The 20,921-nt window shown below is 42.3% G+C and overlaps 1 protein-coding gene across 1 annotated transcript in view; it reads left to right on the forward strand.

The window, feature by feature from the left end:
- LOC126413001 (venom carboxylesterase-6-like) overlaps positions 1-20,921 on the forward strand; it is a 142,163-nt gene that overhangs the window by 98,109 nt on the left and 23,133 nt on the right. Inside the window, exons 6-7 of the mRNA XM_050082894.1 lie at positions 1,618-1,783; positions 6,422-6,603. Of these exons, the coding sequence (XP_049938851.1) occupies positions 1,618-1,783; positions 6,422-6,603 (348 nt within the window). The remainder of the gene's footprint in view (positions 1-1,617; positions 1,784-6,421; positions 6,604-20,921) is intronic.

The raw sequence follows: 20,921 nt of genomic DNA on the forward strand, positions 1-20,921 counted from the left end.
GCTACCACGTTTAACGAGAGGCAGCACGTCACCTATCAAATCCCCTGAAAGCGGATATCCATTATCGGTTGAAAACTACGTGAACTTCATTTGCATTACTTGTACGTCTGAGTGTTTGTTAAAAGATAACAGATATTCATAAGTAACGTCTCAGGCACTTTAAGTCAATGTTCTTGTGAATGAACAAATAATTACACGGTGGCTGTGATGCAGTAGGCCTTACCTTAGCTGTATCCGAATCGGCGATGATGAGTACAGTCCCGATTATTTAAGAGATGCTGTAGTGGCTTAGAGCACAGGGAGGTGTGTAGACGAGCTTTGGAAGGTGAGGGGAAGGAGGAAGAGACGGTACACGCACTGCAGAAGAAGACAGCTTTATGTGCACACTTGCACATCCTGCATTACGTCATCACACGCATCTCTGGGTGGATCACTTGCAGTGTGATTTCATACACACCGACATCTTCACGTTCAGGCGCAAATTATCAGTGTTTGTAACTGACCCTGTAGACCGTTGTAGTATCAGGTAAAATTCACAAGTGTCTACAGCACTATTGACAGTATACTATTCCACTGGATCACTGGCTGTCCTGTTCCCAGAACAGTCAAGATCGCCTTCGTTTCTGAAAGCTTTGCACCTTTGACAAACTCTCTGTAATCGAGTTGTCCACTCTCTGCCGTTGTTTCGTTCGATGCAGCTCTTGAGCATGAGAACCGTCTCCTTTGAAAGTGCATCATGCACTGACTTTGAGTGGCATAACACATTTGTAAACTGTCCCTTATCATAATGGAATGTAAGATCTGTTCTCGTGCTTGCAGTAAATAATAATCAATTGAAAGTTTCCGCCTTCTTTCTAGAACTCAATTTTGTTTCTTTCTTAAACAAATTTCATAACAGCGGATGTTTCTTTTATTGCTTCTGAATGATAAACGTACAGAACTTTTTCTGGAGTACAAACATGAATATACTGACAGAGATTTTTTTCTGTTGATTAGATTACAAACGGCCTTTGGCTTTAAACTTTCGTTATAAGAATGTCTGCCCAGTGAGAGTAAAAGCAAATCAGCTGCAAGTCTCCATTAATAGAATATGACATAGGAAAAACAGGGACTTTGGGAAAACGCCAGTGTGCGCGAGAAAAACAGACGCTGTCTTAACGTCCCTCTGTTACGGGTGACAGAGAAAACTGATGTTCATAATCCATCCAAAATTTTGTATGTATATATTTCAGAGGCAATAAAAAGGAAACCCAATAAATGTGACACAACTGCGGTGAAATGTGTTTGGGGAATAAAACGAAACTGCAAGAAGTCAAACACTTTTAATTCATTATCAGTTCCTGATGTTTGGAGGACATCGTAGACTCGTCGGTCTATTTGCCTCATAATCGACATCTTTATACATCACGGATACATATATTTTGGGCTATAAAGAGGAAGCTGGTCAATACGCCATATTGACGATATGCAAGACAAACTGCAGATAACTATCAAACCTACTTATTTCTGAAACTATTGTTGATGTGGAAAGGAGGTTATCGACAAGTCGTAGTACGAAAAGATTCGAATATCATGCTGGTATCTTCATTTCTCGTCACTACATCGGTCGCCTTTCAGGAGAAAGCAAGGCTGTCCCACCTCGGCTTCGCACCTGTCGTCGAACCCGACGTCGAAGGCGCTATCGTCACCGAACACCCCATCAAAGTACTCAAGGAGGGACGCTTTAACAAGGTTCCCGTCATCACGGGAGTGACATCTGGAGAGGGTTTGCTCTTCGTAACAAGTAAGTGACTTCACACTAGTGTTAATTACTGTCTTGTTATGGTATAACTTTAATATTTATCTTAGTGCTTGTCTACTATTTCCATATTCTTGCAATATGATCTGGAATTCCAACAAAGTAAGTTATTTCCTGACATGTTTTGTGCACCAATTGGACCGTTTCTAGCTTATAACTTGTATCTTTGCCGTGAGGTTACACTCTTTATTCGCAAGTAGCTGCATGTACCACTTTATCGCGTTTACTGTTCACACCCATGCTCCTGATACGCATGTATGCTTCTAAGTGCTTGATAATGGAGCCGCACCTAAATGACAACAGTTAAATCACTCTTCCACAGCCCTAAGACTGTAGACAAATTTTACATAACGTTTAACACGTTGAAGGTCCAAAGAAACAATTATAGACAGGCGTATTCAATCACAGAGATGTGTAAACAAGCAGAATACGGCGCTGCAGTCGGTAACGTCTATATAAAACAATTGTCTGGCGCAGTTGTTAGATCAGTAACTGCTGCTGCAATCGCAGGTCATCAAGATTTAAGTGAGATTGAACGTGATGTTATAGTCGGCGCACGAGCGATGAGACAGCATCTCCGAGGTAGTGATGAAGAGGAGATTTTCCTGTGCGACCATTTTACAAATGTAACGTGAATATTAGGAATCCGGTAAAACATCAAATGTCCGACATCGCTGCGGTCGAAAAATATCCTAGAAGAACGAGACCAACAACAGCTGACGAGAATCGCTGAATGCAACAGAATGTCAAGCCTAAGGGCCCGGGTTCGATTCTCGGATGGGTCGGGGATTTTCTCCGCTCAAGAACTGGTTGTTGTGTTGCCCTAACCATCATCATTTCATCACCATCGACCCGCAAGTCACTGAAGTGGTGTCAAATCGAAAGATTTGCACCCGGCGAACGGTCTACCCAACCAGATGCCCTAGTCAAACGACATTTACATTTTAATGTGACAGAATTCCAACCCTTCCGCAAATTGCTGCAGATTTAAGCACTGGGGCATCAAAAAGTGTCTGCGTGCGAACAATTCAACGAAACATCGTCGATATGGGCTTTCGGAGCCGAAGTCCGACTCGTGTACCCATGATGGCTGCACGACACAAAGATTTACGCCTCGCTTGGACCCGTCAACACCGACATTGGACTGGAGACATATTGCCTGGCCGGCGGATGTCGTTTCAAATTGTATAGAACAGATGGGCGTGTACTGGAATGGAGATAACCTCAGGAATCCATGGATCCTGTAGGTCAGCAGGGGACTGTTGAAGCTGGTGGAGACTCTGTAATGGTGTAGAGCGTATGCAGTTCGAGTGTTATGAGACCCCTGATAGACTAGATATGACTCTGACAGGTGGCACGCAAGTATGCATCCTTCGTGATTACCCGCATCCATTCATGTCCATGATGTATTTCGACGAACTTGGGCAATTCCAACAGGACAATGCGACACCCCACACGTTCAAAATTGCTACACAGTGGCTCCTGGAACACGCTTCTGAGTTTATACACTTCATCTGGCTACCACATTCCCCAGACATGAACATTATTGAGCATATCTGGGATGCCTTGCAACGTGCTGTTCAGAAGAGATCACCATCCCCTCATACTCTTACTGATTTATGGACCGCCCTGCAGGCTTCATGGTGTCATTTCCCTCCAGCACTACTTGAGACATTAGTAGAGTCCCTGCCACGTCGTGTTGCGGCACTTCTGCGTGCTCGCGGGGTCCCTACACGATACTAGGCAGGTGTGCCAGTTTCTTTGGCTCTTCAGTTTATCACACATTAGACGAGAATCCTGGGATAAGGAAACATATCTACGAAAAACAGACGTCCACTTGCGCTCTCAGTACAAAATGAATTTCGGCTTAAATTTGATTAAGCGTACTTGCACGGCCATTACAGGAGTATTAAAGTTTTTTAGGCAAACTTTTGATAGTTAATAGTACACTTTTCTCTGAAATCTCAGCCCTGAATACTATTACATGTCATGCCTTGTTTCCTACTAACCACCGGGAGCAGTAATTAAAACTTTGCATTAATGCCGATTTGATCGGCGACGCTAGTCACGTTGCTGGCCTAGGCAGCTAGCTCGGCGAACAACGACTTTCCCCCTTTCGAGGCACTGCCAATAGACCCTTCACACAGTGATAAGTGAGGACCACACAGACGGAGTATCCCAGGTTCCGAGTACGATGTTTCTGCGATTCACTGAGATAATATCAAGCGCCTTGTGCGCCATACAACATGATGTGTATGCGAACAAATGAGGTAGTACCGAGTGTCTTGTACATCCTACAGTCTACCGTCACGCGGAAGGCAAGTAAAAGATCAGATTACATTCCGATCGTGTGGCAGCACGCCGAACTATCCCATACGATATGGTAACTGGAACAGGCAATATCCCATTCAGTAGGTGTCTACATCCACAATGAGCAAGTGAATACTTTCTACATACATACTTCAGCTGAAGACCTTTGGTATATTGGAATGTTGAGGAATGAAGAGATTCGTGAAATAAGAGATGTTCAAAGATACGGATTCCTCGGGATCACTATGTACAGGTATACGCTGACCAGCTAGTCTCAGAAAATAAATATTTTAAGATATTTGACATCGAACATATAATACGTGGGCTACCAAAAAGTGAAACTTCTGGAAGGAGAGTACGAAACAAAATTAAACTCCACGTGTTAAGGCGATATTTGACATTAAAAATCGAGTCAAATTCGCTACTAATCAGTATGGCATTTCGTTCCCCTCTGGCCTGGTTGCAGGCACTGTTTCAGTTAGGAACGTTCCACAAGTTGTCCACAACTCTTGTAACACTTGAATCATATCGCCGATACTGGTACTGGAACAGAGTTGGCATTCGAGTTTGTTCCTCACATACTCAATCGGGGCAGGCCTGGGGATCACCTTAGCATCCCGCAGACAGTTCACTGAGGCAAGAACTATGTGGGGACGAGCACTGTCGTACAGAAAAATGGCAAAAGAATACTGTCCCATTGGAGTTAACACAAGAAGACGCAGGACGTAGGCCGACATGACGTATTGTTGTATCACCAGAGTCTCCTCAACCATTGACATCCGTGACCTGAAGTCGAACTTGAAGCCCCCCCCCAATTATGAACCTGGGACTAACACCTCTGTGCCTTTCCAAAACATCGGAAGAACGGAAACTCTACCTACCACACTCGTCGACGATGGTCGTCCAGGAGACAGCAGAATCGCGATTCACTGCTGAACACGATGTGCGCCATTCAGCAGCAGCCCATGCATCCCATCCAGGCCACCGTTCCATACGCAACAGTTTATGTAGTAGCGTTTAAGCCAGTTTATGCGTGGAACGGTAATTCCCTATCCCAGCTGCTGCTAGTCTACGACCCATGATGCTGCATGACACAGAATGTTGCAGAAGTCCACTACTTGTTCTCGGATGGCAGATGCAGGCACGGGGGGCCTACGATGTGCTTCGACCACCACACTACGATCATCCCTTGCGGTGGTCAGATGTTGTCGACAGCAAACTTTAGGATGAGTATGTCTGCTCTCTCGTTCTCATGTAGTCCAACATCCACTGTCACATCCGACTTGCCAAAATTATGAATATTGCACCAATCGACCAGCTGGCCAAATCGAAAGCCATTTCGAACGCTGTCAGGTGCTGATAATGCTGCATCATATTAGTACGCGTCATCTCCGTGTCCTTCATAGTGATCAACCAACATCTTACGCCGTTCTCCCTTTCTTCCTACCCTGCCATACTTGGTAACAACACTAAATGCAAAGAAAACTAATGCAATCGTTGCCATTCTACTTGTTACAGAGAACTGCAACTCCAGTCATATACTTATCGGCCGACAGTGTATGCGTACACGAAGTTACATTGAAATGCGACCATCTGTTCTGTGTGTTTCACTTTTTTCATCGGGCAGTGTACTACGTCACCAGTTAAACATATCACGGTGCTTTCCTGTCCAAGACAGACACTGTATTGGCCTCCCGTACCATTTCATTGTTGTTGATTATTCCAATCCGCTTCCCATAAAGGGAAGGTTCACAGTATGCACAATGATCCATCAAGAAGTAGTTGATTTGATAACGGGGAGAAGGATTGGTACACCAACGGTTTTTTCGCGTTATCAATCTGACTGGTTTGATGCGGTGCACCACGAATTCGTCTCCTGTACAAACCTTTTCATCTTACAGTAGCACTTGCAACAGATATCCCAGGTTATTTGCTGGATGTGTTTCAATTTCTGTCTTCCTCTGCAGATTTTATCCTCTACAGCTTCCTCTAGTACAGAGGTAGTTTTTTGTACTGTCTTAACAGATGTCCTGTCATCCTGTCCCTTCTTCATGGCAGTATATTCACCGTCGATTCAGACCAAGTACACACATTCAAATTTTTTTAGCTTTCAGTATTTATGAAAGAATGATGAGGCGTTGAGAGATACATTATAGAAGTGAAAAAAACTAGGACAACAGCAACAACAACTGCCACAGCCACAGAACCATTACAGGATGTTGCTGAACGAAGCTGTATGTAGATGCTGCAGTGACTCTTAACGCGTGTAAAGTTGTATTAATAAACATCTGCTAAGCGTCTTGTTTCTTGCAGATGAAGGCCTCCTGGCCGACCCGGCGGAGCTGCAGAACTTCAACGACAAGTTCGAGGTCGCCACGGCCCCGCACGTGCACTTACCCACCGAAGAGGAGCGCATCAACGCCACGAGGAAGATACACGACTTCTACTTCGGGGACGGCGACATCACACTGGACGACGCTCAGGGTCTTGTCGACGTGAGTACTGAAACTTTATCGGTTACAAGTTTCTCCTTCCGCCGGTAGTTTGGCACGCTGGTTGCCGTTAGCTGCTTGTCGTGTCTCTCGCCGTGACATTAAACATGTGGCCATCGGCTTTAACGTTGCCTTTAGCGCCTTTTCGGCTACCAATGTGGCTCCATAGAGACCGCGCAATTTGACTGAAATCATCACGAGTATTCAACGAACACTAACGTAAGACCGACACGATTGCATCACTAATGACACAGTCGTCGGCGACGCAACTGACATCGAGTCATGGGAAAAATGTTTCCAGAATGAGATTTTCACTCTGCAGTGGAGTGTGAGCTGATATGAAACTTCCTGGCAGATTAAAACTGTGTGCCCGACCTTTGCCTTTCGCGGGCAAGTGCTCTACCATCTGAGCTACCGAAGCACGACTCACGCCCGGTACTCACAGCTTTACTTCTGCCAGTACCTCGTCTCCTACCTTCCAAACTTTACAGAAGCTCTCCTGCCAGGAAGTTTCATGGGAAAAACTTATCAGAATACACGCTGGCTACCAACCCTGGAAATCGTGGGCCCGCAGACTTACTTTATAGAAGGTATAATGGGGCATGTATGCACAAGTGGTAGACAGAATTTGCTTTACTGGAAAACTACTTCAGCGTTTCGTCATATGGTGCTCACATCATAAAAAACGAGAGTCCCTCTCGTGGCAGGTGCAGGCGTGATAGGACCGCTTCTGTTTGCAATGCGTGTAAATGAAATAGTAGGAAGTGTATGATGCTCTTAAGACTGTTTGAGGATGACGCGATTGCCTGTAACAATGTAGCAACAACAGAAAACAGAATCGATTTGCAGAGTGACGCTCAGAGGACTGATGAATGGTGCAGACTCCGGTACTTGAGTCTGAATGTAAATGAATGTAATTCACTGTGCATACATAGGAAAATAAAGCCACTACGGTAAAGCTATTGATGAGAAACTGCTGGGAGCAGTATCTTCCATAAAATATGTAGGAATAACTACCCATAGCGACCTTAAGTGGTTTGTCCACGTAAAAGAAAAAAGCAGGCAAAGTAGGTGCCAGACTGAAATTCATGGAGTGAATCTGAAGGAAACGTAACTCATCCACGAAGGGAGTGATTTATAATGCACTTGTTCGACCTGTTCTTCAGTATTGTTCATCAATCTGATAGTGAGATTCTTCCTACGTAGGTCTAATACAAGAGACAGAGAAGATCCAACAAAGAGTGGCGCCTTTCGTGACAGGAGCGTTCGTCGCGCGAGAGCATTACTGAGATGCTCAACAAATTCCATTATCAGACGTTACAAGAGAAGCGTTGTACATCACGGGAAGTTTACTTTCCAAATTTCGTGAAAGCACTTTGCGGGAGCAAACGGATAACGTATTACGTCCTCCCACATACATCTCGCTTACTGACCAAGACGAGAAAATTCGAGGAATTGGAGCCCATACAGAGGCTTACCGATATTCATTCTTCACACGCGTCATTCGTCGGTGGATCAATGTATGGCGGGGAGGGGGAAATCAGGTAGTTGCACCACAAGTATACTTCGCCACACATCATGAATCGGCTTGCGGGGTATGATGTGAATGTAGATGTTGAGATGTAGTCGTACAGAGCCGCAGGCCAGTTTGTGGGGAAGCGTGTCACGAAGCATACAGACACCTAGTGAATTGTCTTGGGGTAAGATTTATATGGATCTACTCTGTATTGCTCTGCATTTAATGCAATTTCGGGGAGGCCAGGGTGGGGGTAAATGTAAAAACAGTCTCCATAACAGTTCAGTACATCAGAACTTCGTCATCATCAGGTGCATCGTCGAAATATTGTTACCGTCACACGCTATTATCTGGAGAAAGGCCCATGAAGCTATAAGTCAGTTTCAGCTCTCAAAAAATAGGAAATTTTACCGGCTAATTTCTTAAAATTCATTTTTGCCAAATATGAATTCATAGTTTTACTCACATTGTTGGCAAGACCCGCCGTTGATAATTCTGAATGTCACAACGTACGTCATTTACACGTAATGTCTCACTTAGGGTGACACTATTAACAGATCCGAAACAAAACGTAGTCATTACGAGGCTATAGTTCAGCTGCACTCATTTTTCTGCGGTAAGGTGGGCACAAACGATACCATATTTGTGGTTATTTGTATCCCACAATCTCTTAGTGATAGGTTTTTTGCTTCACGATGAATTTCCTTGTTTCCCTGGGGTAATGTAGATTGCTGATAACATAGTCTCGGTACATTTGAGCTTAATAATTTACTGGTAGCAAATTATTGTCACAGATTCTTTCCCTGAGGTTGGCCACAACAGTTCCCTTGCTATCATAGTTGTCGTCGTACCGTGCGATGACTTATAACTGATTCAGACATCCCTAGTACGTGAAGTTCCTACTACCTCGAAAGAATGTTCGTTGCTGGTAATCTATGGATCTTTTGCTTACATCAAGACTTGGATTTTTCTCAAAAAATGGATCAAATGGCTCTGAGCACTATGGGACTTAACATCTACGGTCATCAGTCCCCTAGAACATAGAACTACTTAAACCTAACTAACCTAAAGGCAGCACACAACACCCAGCCATCACGAGGCAGAGAAAATGCCTGGCCCCGCCGGGAATCGAACCCGGGAACCCGTGCGTGGGAAGCGAGAACGCTACCGCACGACCACGAGATGCGGGCGGATTTTTCTCATGAACAAGACTATTCTGCAGGGATCCGCCGTTTAATCAAACGCCGGAGCTGCGTTTACGTCTGAAGTACCAAAGCGTTGTTGCCGGCATATAGGAGCTCGTACACAACTACGTTAGTAGCTTTGCTTTTGTTTAAGGCGAGCAACATTGATAATGCTCCCATCAGCCGCTGTGTGTAAATACAGTAGTGGAAATCAGTATAAAAGCAAGGATATTTTAGGACAAGTAACATTGTCGGTTATAATAGTTGTGCACAGTGCATATTCAATAATATGAGATCCAGTATACCGACGAATGCAGTCATACAGTTATGGCATTTAACGCCAGTTGTACAATATACAACAAGACGTCAACGATTCATGTGATAGAGGGTAGAACTCGGTTCAAAAGCAGTCGGTTCTGTGCGGTGTTTGTGCGTGCGTTCATGGCTTTATTGCAGGCGGCAAACACATATCATTATTGACATACATTAATTGAATCAGCAACTGCGAATATCGACAACCATCATTTGTAGAATGGAATGACAGCAATGACAATTTTTGGCAGACCATTTGGGCATACGTGCACAACTCATCGACAGATCCGAACTTCTATTACGTATATTCCCCTATTGGTCAGACGCTGTACTTGACACTCGCTTGCCCGCTATCGGTAGATAAATACGATATTGCAGTGTCTCTGTTGTTCTGATTATGATGCAAACTTTGCATCGTAATCAGAATAACACAGGGACTGTAATATCGTATCGTCGCCATTACCGACAGTACATATTGTGCTCATAAACCACGATCGTGAGTCGGCCTGAGTGGCCGAGCTGTTCTAGGCGATACAATCCGGAACTACGCGACCGCTACTGTCGCAGGTTCGAATCCTGCCTCGGGCATGGATGTATGTGATGTCCTTAGGTTAACTAGGCTTAAGTACTTCTAAGTTCTAGGGGACTGATGACGGTAGATGTTAAGTCCCATAGTGCTCAGAGCAATTTGAACCATTTTTTTGTTCTAGGAACTAATGAGGTCAGAGGTTAAGTCCCATAGTGCTCAGAGCCACTTGAAGCATTTTGTGCCACGATCGTGACTTTGCCACACGGAAAACAGTTATCGTGCTATGAAACGGCAAAAATCTGTGCGTAGGAGGAAATGGGACTCTCTAATCGATAAATTGCCAAGAAATTGAACTGTTCAAGTACAGTGATCGATAATTTAGTTCAACTGGGCGCACGATATAGACGGAACGGGAAATATGGGTCAACTAGGAAACTACATAAGGCTTCAAAACGGCAATCTTTGTGCAAAGCAAGGGCCACAAACCGTTATTCGTCTTAGCTTGGTTGGCGATTTACAGTTGTCAATAACTGCCAGCCGTGTACGACAAATTTCACCAACTGACAAACATCTTGCGTTCAAGAAACGACTGCAATTTGAGTTTGCCCAAAAACGCCCGCAGAATGGGATAAAGTGATCTTTAGTGATGAGAAAAAGTGCAGTTTAGATGAGTCGGAGGGTTTTCACTATTATTTGCATGATCTGGCAGCAGAGCAGTTGGTAAGAATGAGCAGAGATTTTGGTAGTGGAATTGTTATGATTTAGGCTGCCTTCTGTGGTGAAGGTAACGCATTACTTCGCTGAACACTACAATTAACTCCCACTTGTATACTGAGGCCGAGCGGTTCTAGGCGCTTCAGTCTGGAACCGCGCGACCGCTACTTTCGCAGGTTCGAATCCAGCACCGGGCATGGATGTGTGTGATGTCATTAGGTTAGTTAGGTTTAAGTAGTTGTAAGTTCTGGGGGATTGATGACGTCAGATGTTAAGTCCCATAGTGTTCAGAGCCATTTGAACCATTTGTATGAGATGGTAGGGGCAGTAATGATTAGAATGTATGAGGACCTAGGGAACGAAAGTCTAATGTTACAACTTAATGCATCCTTGCATATTTCTGATACAACCAAACAGTGGTTTGAAAATAAAGATATCGATGTCTTGCCCTAGCATGCGCGCAGCGCTGATTGTAACCCCTTGTGAAACCTTCGGAAATACTTGCAGGGCGTGTGTGGTTATTGTAATGGAAGGCAACTGGAGGCCACATGTGAGCCGGAAAGAGCGATACGAGAAGAGTGGGCGACAATTTTAGTGAAAGAACTACAAATCCTAACAAAAACAATGCCGGTGACAATTTATGAAAGAAACTATGTGATTCTGTCATGAATTTTTCTCTTATATCCATCTAGTACTTTTATAATAAACTCGATACATGCTTGCTTCAGACATTGTACTACTACAGTAGGAACCCTGCCTTTACACTAGTTTTCACTATTGTACACACAAATTCAGTAACGACAAGCAGTTTTTTACGGTCATGCGTTAAACAAAAGTCCCACACAATACTTCGGAAGACTGAATCAGCTGTTGAAGCGGCTGGGCACTTCACCTTCGGTTTATGCTGTTGCTCTGAGGCGGCGGTAATAGCGTCCTCTGTAGAACAGGGGCGCTGCAAGCTGTCTACAGCCAGCGTTGCAGTAGCAGCGCCATAAAAATCAAGTTCGGCAAAGCCTTGCACTTCCTGGAGTTAGATTACTGTAAGCACGTCAGTGAGACTACGGTTGTGATGGTTTACAATCTCGTCTCGGATTCTATTATCAGGAAGATACTTGAATAATGGCATCACGATCCATTTTATCTTGAAATGAGACTCCACAAGATCAGTTAAACTATTCTCGTTCGTGGCCTTGATTTCAGCAATCCGTTATTCTGTCGACTCGTACGAAAAAATTTGAAACGAGCAACAGCTACATGAATCTGAGCGTTGAAGAACAGACCAGTTTTTGAAAAATGTCTTCATGTGCTAGTATTTGGGGCTTTGTGGGAACAACTTCCTATACAACCCATAAATATATACTCCTTCCAATGAGCAAAAGGAAGGACGTCGTGATTCACCTGATACTTCGTAAACTGCGAAATGCTGCTCTGAGTTCAGGCGGTAGGCCTATTCTGTCCACTACTCTCGTTTTGCATCAAAAGAGGGGAAGGGAAGGGGCAGCACACGGCAGCTGGGATTCTGTGCTTCAGTCTTAGTTTGCTAGGTTTGCTGTGCGTCCCGTAATCTGCCAACGGCAATGTTGAAAGATGTAACTTGTTAGCTCTGAAAATGAATAAGTACATTTAATGACAGTTCTCCAGAAGTTAGCTTGCTTACGCTAATTATAGATATTGTAAAACACATTCAACACAAAATTTTGAAATATTTACGAAATTATGACAATTGGCTTTCTTAGGCATCAGTCTCTTCGCCAGTGGATGTCTGATGTGTTATTTGTTAGTTTGTAATTATATCACAAGGAAATAAATTATCTTATGTTATCCGACTGTCTGTCTGTCTGTCAGTCCGTCTGCTAATACTACTTTTTCTTAGGACTGGGTAGACGTGTCAAGTTGAAAGTTACGTCACTTCCTAAGGTCTCTTGGCGCTGTAACAAACGCACGCTTCTAAAATAATAGACTCGAATGATACAGCTATTTATGTCACATATTTTTATACTCGCAAACTCACTGATCAAAACCTATAGTGTACTTCACTTTAACCAAGAGTCTTGAAATCTGGCAAGCAGCAAGATTTCATAATGAAAGTAAAGGAAAAGTCCTTGTTAATTCGTATGTAAAACACAGGAATATTTCTCATTATCTCTCATCCGTCTGTGTGTCTGTCCCCCCGTCCTTTTTTCTCAGGAACGGGCAACATTTCAAGTTGAAATTTATGTCTCATGCAGTCAGTCGCGGAAACTTTGAGCTCCATTTTACCAGGTTTTGAAAATATTGGACACTAGGTAAATCACACATCACAACAGACCTTTTACATGTATATTGAGTGCTTGGAAAAGTGAAAATGTATATTAACTACGTCCTTTGTTTTGTCATCAGTCTCCTGACTGGTTTGATGCGGCCCGCCACGAATTCCTCCCCTGTGCTAAACTCTTCATCTCTTGCAACCTACGTCCTCAATTATTTGCTGGATGTATTCCAATATCTATCTTCCTCTACATTTTTTGAACTCTACAGCTCCCTTTAGTTCCGAGGAAGTCATTCCCTCAACAGATGTTCTATCATCCTGACCCTTCTCTTTATCTGTGTTTTTCACATACCCCTTTCCTCTCCAATTCTGCGAAGAACCTCCTCATTCCCTACCTTATCAGTCCACCTAATCTTCAACATTCGCCTGTAGCACCACATCTCAAATGCTTCGATTCTCTTCTGTTCCGGTTTCCCACAGTCCATGTTTCACTATCATACGATTCTGAACTCCAGACTTACATTCTCAGAAATTTCTTCTTCAAATTAAGGCCGATATTTGATACTAGTAGACTTCTCTTGGCCAGAAATGCCGTTTTTGCCACAGTTAGTCTGCTTTTGATGTCCTCCTTGCTCCGTCCGTCATTGTTTTTTTTTGTACTGACTGGGTAGCAGAATTCCTTAACTTCACCTACTTTGTGACCATCAATCGTGATGTTAAGTTTCTCTTTTTTAACATTTCTACCATCGTCTTTCTTCGATTTACTCTCAGTCAATATTGTGCACTCATCAGACCGTTAATTCCGTTCAGCATATCATATAATCCTTCTTCACTTTCTCTCAGAATAGCAGTGTCATCAGCGAATCGTATCATTGATTTCCTTTCACCTTGAATTTTAATTCCACTCCAGAAGCTTTGTTTTATTTCCATCATTGCTCACTCGATGTACAGACTGAACAGTAGGGGCAAAAGGCTACATCCTTGTCTTACATCCTTTTTAATACGAGCACTTGGTTCCTGGTCGTCCTCTCTTATTACTCCCTTTTGGCTGTTGTACATATTATATGTGACTCGTCTCTCCCTATAGCTCACCCCTACGTTTTTTCAGAATTTCGAACATGTTTCACCATTTTACATTGTAGAACGCTTTTTCCAGGTCGACAAATCCTATGAGCTTGTCTTGATTTTTCTTTAGTCTTGCTTCCATTATTAACCGCAACGCCAGAATTGCTCCCCGTGCCTTTACTTTTCCAAAAGCCAAACTGATCGTCGTCTATCGCATCCTGAATCTTCTTTTTCGTTCTTCTGTATATTATTTTTGCAAGCAACTTGGGTACATGAGCTGTTAAGCTGATCGTGCGATAATTCTCGCGCTGGTGAGCTCTTGCTGTCTTCGGAACTGTGTGGATGATGCTTTTCCGAAAATCAGATGGTATGTCTCCTGACTCATACATTCTACACACAAACGTGAATAGTCGTTTCGTTGCCACTTCCCCCAATGAGTTTAGAAATTCTGATGGAATCTTATCAATCCCTTCTGTCTTATTTGACCTTCATTTCACCAAAGCTCTTTTAAATACTGATTCTAATACTGGATGCCCTATTTCTTCTAAATCGAATCATGTTTCTTCTTCTATCACATCAGACTAATCTTAACCTTATGGAGGCTTTCAATGTATTCTTTCCACCTATCCGCTCACTCCTCTGAATTTAACAGCGGAATTTCCGTTCCACTCTTAATGTTACCACCCTTGCTTTCAATGCCATCGAAGATTGTTTTGACTTTCCTGTATGCTGGGTCTGTCCTTCCAACAATTACTTCTTTTTCTATGTTTTCACATTTTTCCTGCAGCCATTACGTCTTAGCTTCCCTGCACTTCCTATTTATTTCATTCCTCAGCGACTTGTATTTCTGTATTCCTGAGTTTCCCGGAACATTTTTGTACTTCCTCCTTTCATCAATCAACTGAAGTATTTCTTCTGTTACCCACGCTTTCTTCGAAGTTACCTTCTTTGACCCTATGTTTTTCTTCCCAATTTCTGTGATGGCTCCTTTTAGAGATGTCCATTCCTCTTCAACGGTACCGCCTATAGAGCTATTCCTTATTGCTGCATCTGTTGCCTTAGAGAACTTCAAGCGTATTTCGTCATTCCTCAGTACTTCCGTATGCCAGTTCTTTGCGTATTAAGTGTTCCTGTCTAATGTCTTAAACTTCAGGCTACTCTTCATCGCTACTATATTTTGGTCTGAGTCTATATCTACTCCTAGGTACGTCTTACAATCCCGTACCTGATTTCGGAATCTCTGCCAGACCATGATGTAAAAAAACTGAAATCTTCCCGTATCAACCGGCCTTTGCCATGTATACCTCCTCCTCTCGTGATTCTTGGACAGAGTATTCGCTATTACTAGCTGAAACTTGTTACAGAACTCAATTAGTCTTTCTCCTCTCTCATTCCTTGCCCCATGCCCGTATTCTCACGCAACCTTTTGTTCTACTCCTTAGGCTACAACTGCATTCCAGTCCCCTACGACTATAAGATTTTTATCCCCCTTTACATACTTTATTACTCTTTCAATATCCTCATACACTTTATCTCTTCATCTGCAGCTTGCGACGTCGGCATATATACCTGAACTATCGTTATCTGTGTAGGTTTGCCTTCGATTCTGATAAGAAGAACCCTGTCACTGAACTGTTCACAGTAACACACTCTCTGCCCTACATTCCTATTCATAATGAATCCTACTCCTGTTATAGCATTTTCTGTGCTCTTGATATTACCTTATACTCATCTGACCATAAATCCTTGTCTTCTTTCCACTTCATCTCACTGACCCCTACTATATCTATATTGAGCCTTTGCATTTCCCTTTTCATATTTTCTAGTTTCCCTACCACTTAAAACTTCTGACATTCCACGCCCCGACTGGTAGAACGTTATCCTTATTTTGATTATTCAACTATGTCCTATTATAACAAAATTTCAATTTTAATGCTGGTACAAAGTAATACTCTCATTCAGAATAGCTTTTGATCAGTCTTAAGAAACAAATACTTCTTCCTTTATCTAATGTTACGGGTAAATTTAGATGGTGCGAGAAGCGAATTAGGTATTAGCAAGAAGGAAAAAAACAGTGTTAATTCAGTATGCAGGTTTACTTTAAGACTTCAAGATATCTGTATCGCTCTTGTATTGTTCAACTTAAATCATTGTCACCAGAAGCTCTCTTTACTGCCAAAGCAATTAAGGATAATCACGGGCTTAAGAGCTTCTAGGAAGTTGGAAGACAACTGAAATACTAATCAGAAAGCACAGAGATAATAAAACGTTTATTTTAGTACAAAATAATGCAAGTAGGTGGAGCAGCAGTTATTTGAAACAAAAGTAGTAACTGGTACAATGATACCCTCAAAGGTAAAAAGTTACGCTGATTGATGGTGCTAAGATCCAAGGTCTCTTGGCAGTGTAATAAATGTAAGCTTCTAACTCAATGCAATCAATAGACACGTTTATTTATGTCACATATTTTGATACTTGCAAACTCATCCACTAAAACGAGGGATGGTCTATGACCGTACACGAGAAACGCGCAACGGTAAGGCAAATTCTCAATAATTTTTCAAGTCCTCCTGAGAAACTATCGGAGGTGCTGTGCTCTCTGAGCGACTGCAAGAAACTGTTCAACTATTGAACAAGGAAGCATTGAGCCTCACGAGTCGTAATCGTTATCTTCCGTATGAGCAAGGAAGAATTTCAAATTGCTCTTTCTACATTGGTGTGAAGTGTACAACCTTCACGAATTTTTATTGACTAATAATATATTTTTCAGAAGAAAAAAGTTGTAGAATGATCATATAATTGTTATTTAAGAAAAACGCAGAACTCGCACAAAACAAAAACTTTATTCTTTTTAAATGAAAGAAAAACCATTACGCTCTCCTCACGTACGTACACTTAAACAACAGAAAATGCTCTAACTTATTATGCCCAGAAACTCCTACATAGATTTACTTATTATAGACAAAAAGAAGTGTCAGCCACCAGAGCGCATTTTTACTTCCAGTTATAGCACTAGCGTCGATTTTCCATTAGAACCAGTTGGATTTTTAGTCTGCTGCTGTATTTACGAACTTCCAGCATGGTAGCAACTGCACATACTTCGTCTCTTTTAATCCGAGCCTAGCTATTAGTGAGTTGTGTAGATGCTGCTGTAACTCCTTCGCTGCCTTGTTAGCCCACTTTCCTTTGTATACGGTTAGAATTAGCTTCCTGATTTTTGGAATAACTTTAGAAAGACAAGAATAGATTTCAGTAGGAATTTCAGTGTTGAGAATTAAAATGGCTTAAGTACACTCAAAAATTTGTTGAAAATTGGCCACTCGTCAGTCTTTATGATATGTGTGGGAAGAGTTTCACTAAAAGTTAACTTAATATTTTGATTTGCCCTATCCTGTAGAAAACAAATTCTGTGCAAAACAAACTTAATATCTGTATTATCAATTTCTGCTTATTTGAGTCAATCTTCAGAGGACGTAGAAACTTAGAAGTAAGGCATATAACTTGGACTTATTTCAGTTTAATATATATAAACGTTTACGGTCTAACTAAAACTTTTTGTAACAGATATGATTTTTTCAAGTTACAATTTTATCTCTAATACAACCAAACAAAAATTAAAATGACCAATACTCCAAGGATGGAAAAATACGTGTAAGAAATCGACCAACGTATGTTCCTGTCAGACTGAGATCTATAATTCTGGTAAGCAAGGAAGACCTTATGTATTTACTCAATGGAATTTAGCATTCAGCAATCTCAAACAGTATCTTTTATGAAAAATACTTCGCCCCGAATCATTACGATCGAAACCACAGTGACGTGGAGGACCATAAACATCTAAGGTATCAATGCCTGGAAATGAGTATTTCAAAACCTTACACCACCAGAAATTATTATTTTTGACCTTTAACTTCTTGGAGGGTTAAACTCCTCCCCTGCCGTGTCGTTTCCGTGGTATTTGTTCCAGACACAATGTATTGGACAAGCGATGAATATGACGGTCGCTGAACTCTAAATTTCACTAAACCAGTACAATCTTCCTTTGTTATCGGTTGCACCTACTTCATCTCACAAACAATCTATTGCATTCAAACGCTCAACTTCGAATCCCTTTCTGTATTTCCAGGCCGTAAAACACTTCGCTTAAAGATCTCTTGTAAGCGTAGCATAGCCACACACATATACCTTAAATGCTTGAGGTACGCTTGAAAGATGGCTGTCCTACTTGCTAAAATTTTTCTGAGTATGCAGTGGGTCACGAATATGAGTATAATTTGTAAATCTGGTAAATGTTCTCAAAGCCTTGTAATATCGCTTTAGCCGGCCGGTATGGCTGAGCGGTTCTAGGCGCTTCAGTCTGGAACCACGCGACCGCTACGGTCGCAGGTTCGAATCCTGCCTCGGGCATGGATGTGTGTGATGTCCTTAGGTTAGTTAGGTTTAAGTAGTTCTAAGTTATAGGGGACTGATGACCTCAGAAGTTAAGTCCCATAGTGCTCAGGGCCATTTGAGCCATTTGAACATCGCTTTAACATTCCCTTTATGATCATGAACACTGGAACTACACTACTGGCCAGAGATGCTGGTCAGAGAGGTTCGTTTTACTTTTATAGAACGTAGCAGTTTGTCAATACGTATTGGACAGTCTGGCTATGTAGTTGCTTTGAGAAAGGTAGAAGCTGGCCTTCCGTGTGGTGGAGGCAGCATTATTTCAAACGGACATTGAAATAATATGTTCAGAAGCAAATTTTGGGGAAAAGAGATTATATGAATGCAGAATTTTTAATATATAATTGTGTAATTTCTTATTGTTGGAATACTGAGTGTGGTTAAGTGTGGTTAAGGTTTGCTGCAGAAATTTTGTAGTGAAGCATATGAACTTGTCTGGTAGTTGCAGTAAGTGTCAAAGAAGGCAGTCATACACTAGAAAAGTTTTAAGAAATATTTTGCTGATTTCTGTAGTTGTGAGAACGTTATGAAAGGATGTATTGTTGTTATGACTTAATGAAGCATAGTTTAACTTGGAGGCTCTGTTCTCAGTTATCGGTTGTTAAGTTCAGCTCCCCATTTTTCATTCTTTACCTTTATGAACGTGTTTATATAATCGAATTGCACATCGCGAGTTGTGTGCTGTGGAAGCATTTTTGTGAAAATTAGTGAGATACCGTATTGCATTGTGCATCGCAAGTATGGTAAATGAACTATCTTTTTTGATAGTTTCATCATTATCTTAATAATGACAGGTTGCTGAACAGACGAGCGTTCCGTGCGCATAGGTAGGCCAATGAATTTAATTACCATCAAGGTTCATGTCCATTGTAACGCACCTTGAGTGTCAGAGCGTTATTTGTGAAAGTAATATATCAGTTCATCGGCTTAATAGCTGTAGAAGATCTCAATAAATTGCTGTCTTGTGAGTCTTCAAGCAGTTCTATCAGAAAGTCAGATGTGTTAAATATTATATTCATTTGCTGTATAATTACTACAGTCATTCCAGAATGAGATTTTCACTCTGCAGCGGAGTGTGCGCTGATATGAAACTTCCTGGCAGATTAAAACTGTGTGCCCGACCGAGACTCGAACTCGGGACCTTTGCCTTTCGCGGGCAAGTGATCTACCAACTGAGCTACCGAAGCACGACTCACGCCCGCTACTCACAGCTTTACTTCTACCAGTACCTCGTCTCCTACCTTCCAAACTTTACAGAAGCTCTCCTGCGAAACTAGCAGAACTAGCACTCCTGAAAGAAAGGATATTGCGGAGACATGGCTTAGCCACAGCCTGGGGGATGTTTCCAGAATGAGATTTTCACTCTGCAGCGGAGTGTGCGCTGATATGAAACTTCCTGGCAGATTAAAACTGTGTGCCCGACCGAGACTCGAACTCGGGACCTTTCCACATCGCGGCCGCAGAGCTGCAGTCAGCGCTCTGTGCATGCGCACTGGGTACCTACATCCGCTGTCCACGCACCGACGCCATTACAGTCTGATTCTTCCTTGTTTACGTTGTGTATACTGAGTGTTTAAGATGCCTCCGATAATCGTGAGTCCCGCCGACTGCGAAGTACGGGCTGTTAAAGATTTCTTAGTGTTAAAGGCCTGAAAGCGATCGATATTCATCGTGAGATCTGTGCCGTTTACGGAGAAAACATTATGAGTGGTGGAATGGTAAGAAAGTGAGTGAGAGCATTTAAAGATGGGCGCACAAATGTGCATGATGAACAACGTAGTGGGCGTCCTTCAGTCGTTAATGCAAGTTTGGTGCAGGAAGTGGACAATAAGATGAGAGGAAACAGACGCTTTACGATTTACTTCTTGCAGGATGACTTTCCTAATGTTTCTCGTAGTGTTTTGTATGGCATTATGACCGAGCACTTGAATTCCCGAAAATTGTGCGCACGTTGGGTACCGGAAATGTTGACCGATGTGCACAAAACCAAACGTTTAGACAGGTCATTGACTTTCCTTGAGCGGTACCACAACGACGGTGATGATTTCTTAAGCCAAATTGTTATGGGCGATGAAACATGGGTGGACTACGTCACACCAGAATCAAAGCAACAGTCCGTGGAATGGCGGCATTCAGATTCACCTAGAAAAGTGAAATTTAAACAAACAATTTCTGCCCGGAAAATCATGTGGAACAGAAAAGAAGTATTGTTTGTGGAATTTCTGCCTCATAATGAGACAATCAATGCAGCAGCCTACTGTAAGACATTCCACAATCTGCGCCGTTCAGTTCAGAACAAAATAC

This window comes from Schistocerca serialis, chromosome 7, assembly GCF_023864345.2.
Source record: "Schistocerca serialis cubense isolate TAMUIC-IGC-003099 chromosome 7, iqSchSeri2.2, whole genome shotgun sequence".
Lineage (NCBI taxonomy): Eukaryota > Metazoa > Arthropoda > Insecta > Orthoptera > Acrididae > Schistocerca > Schistocerca serialis.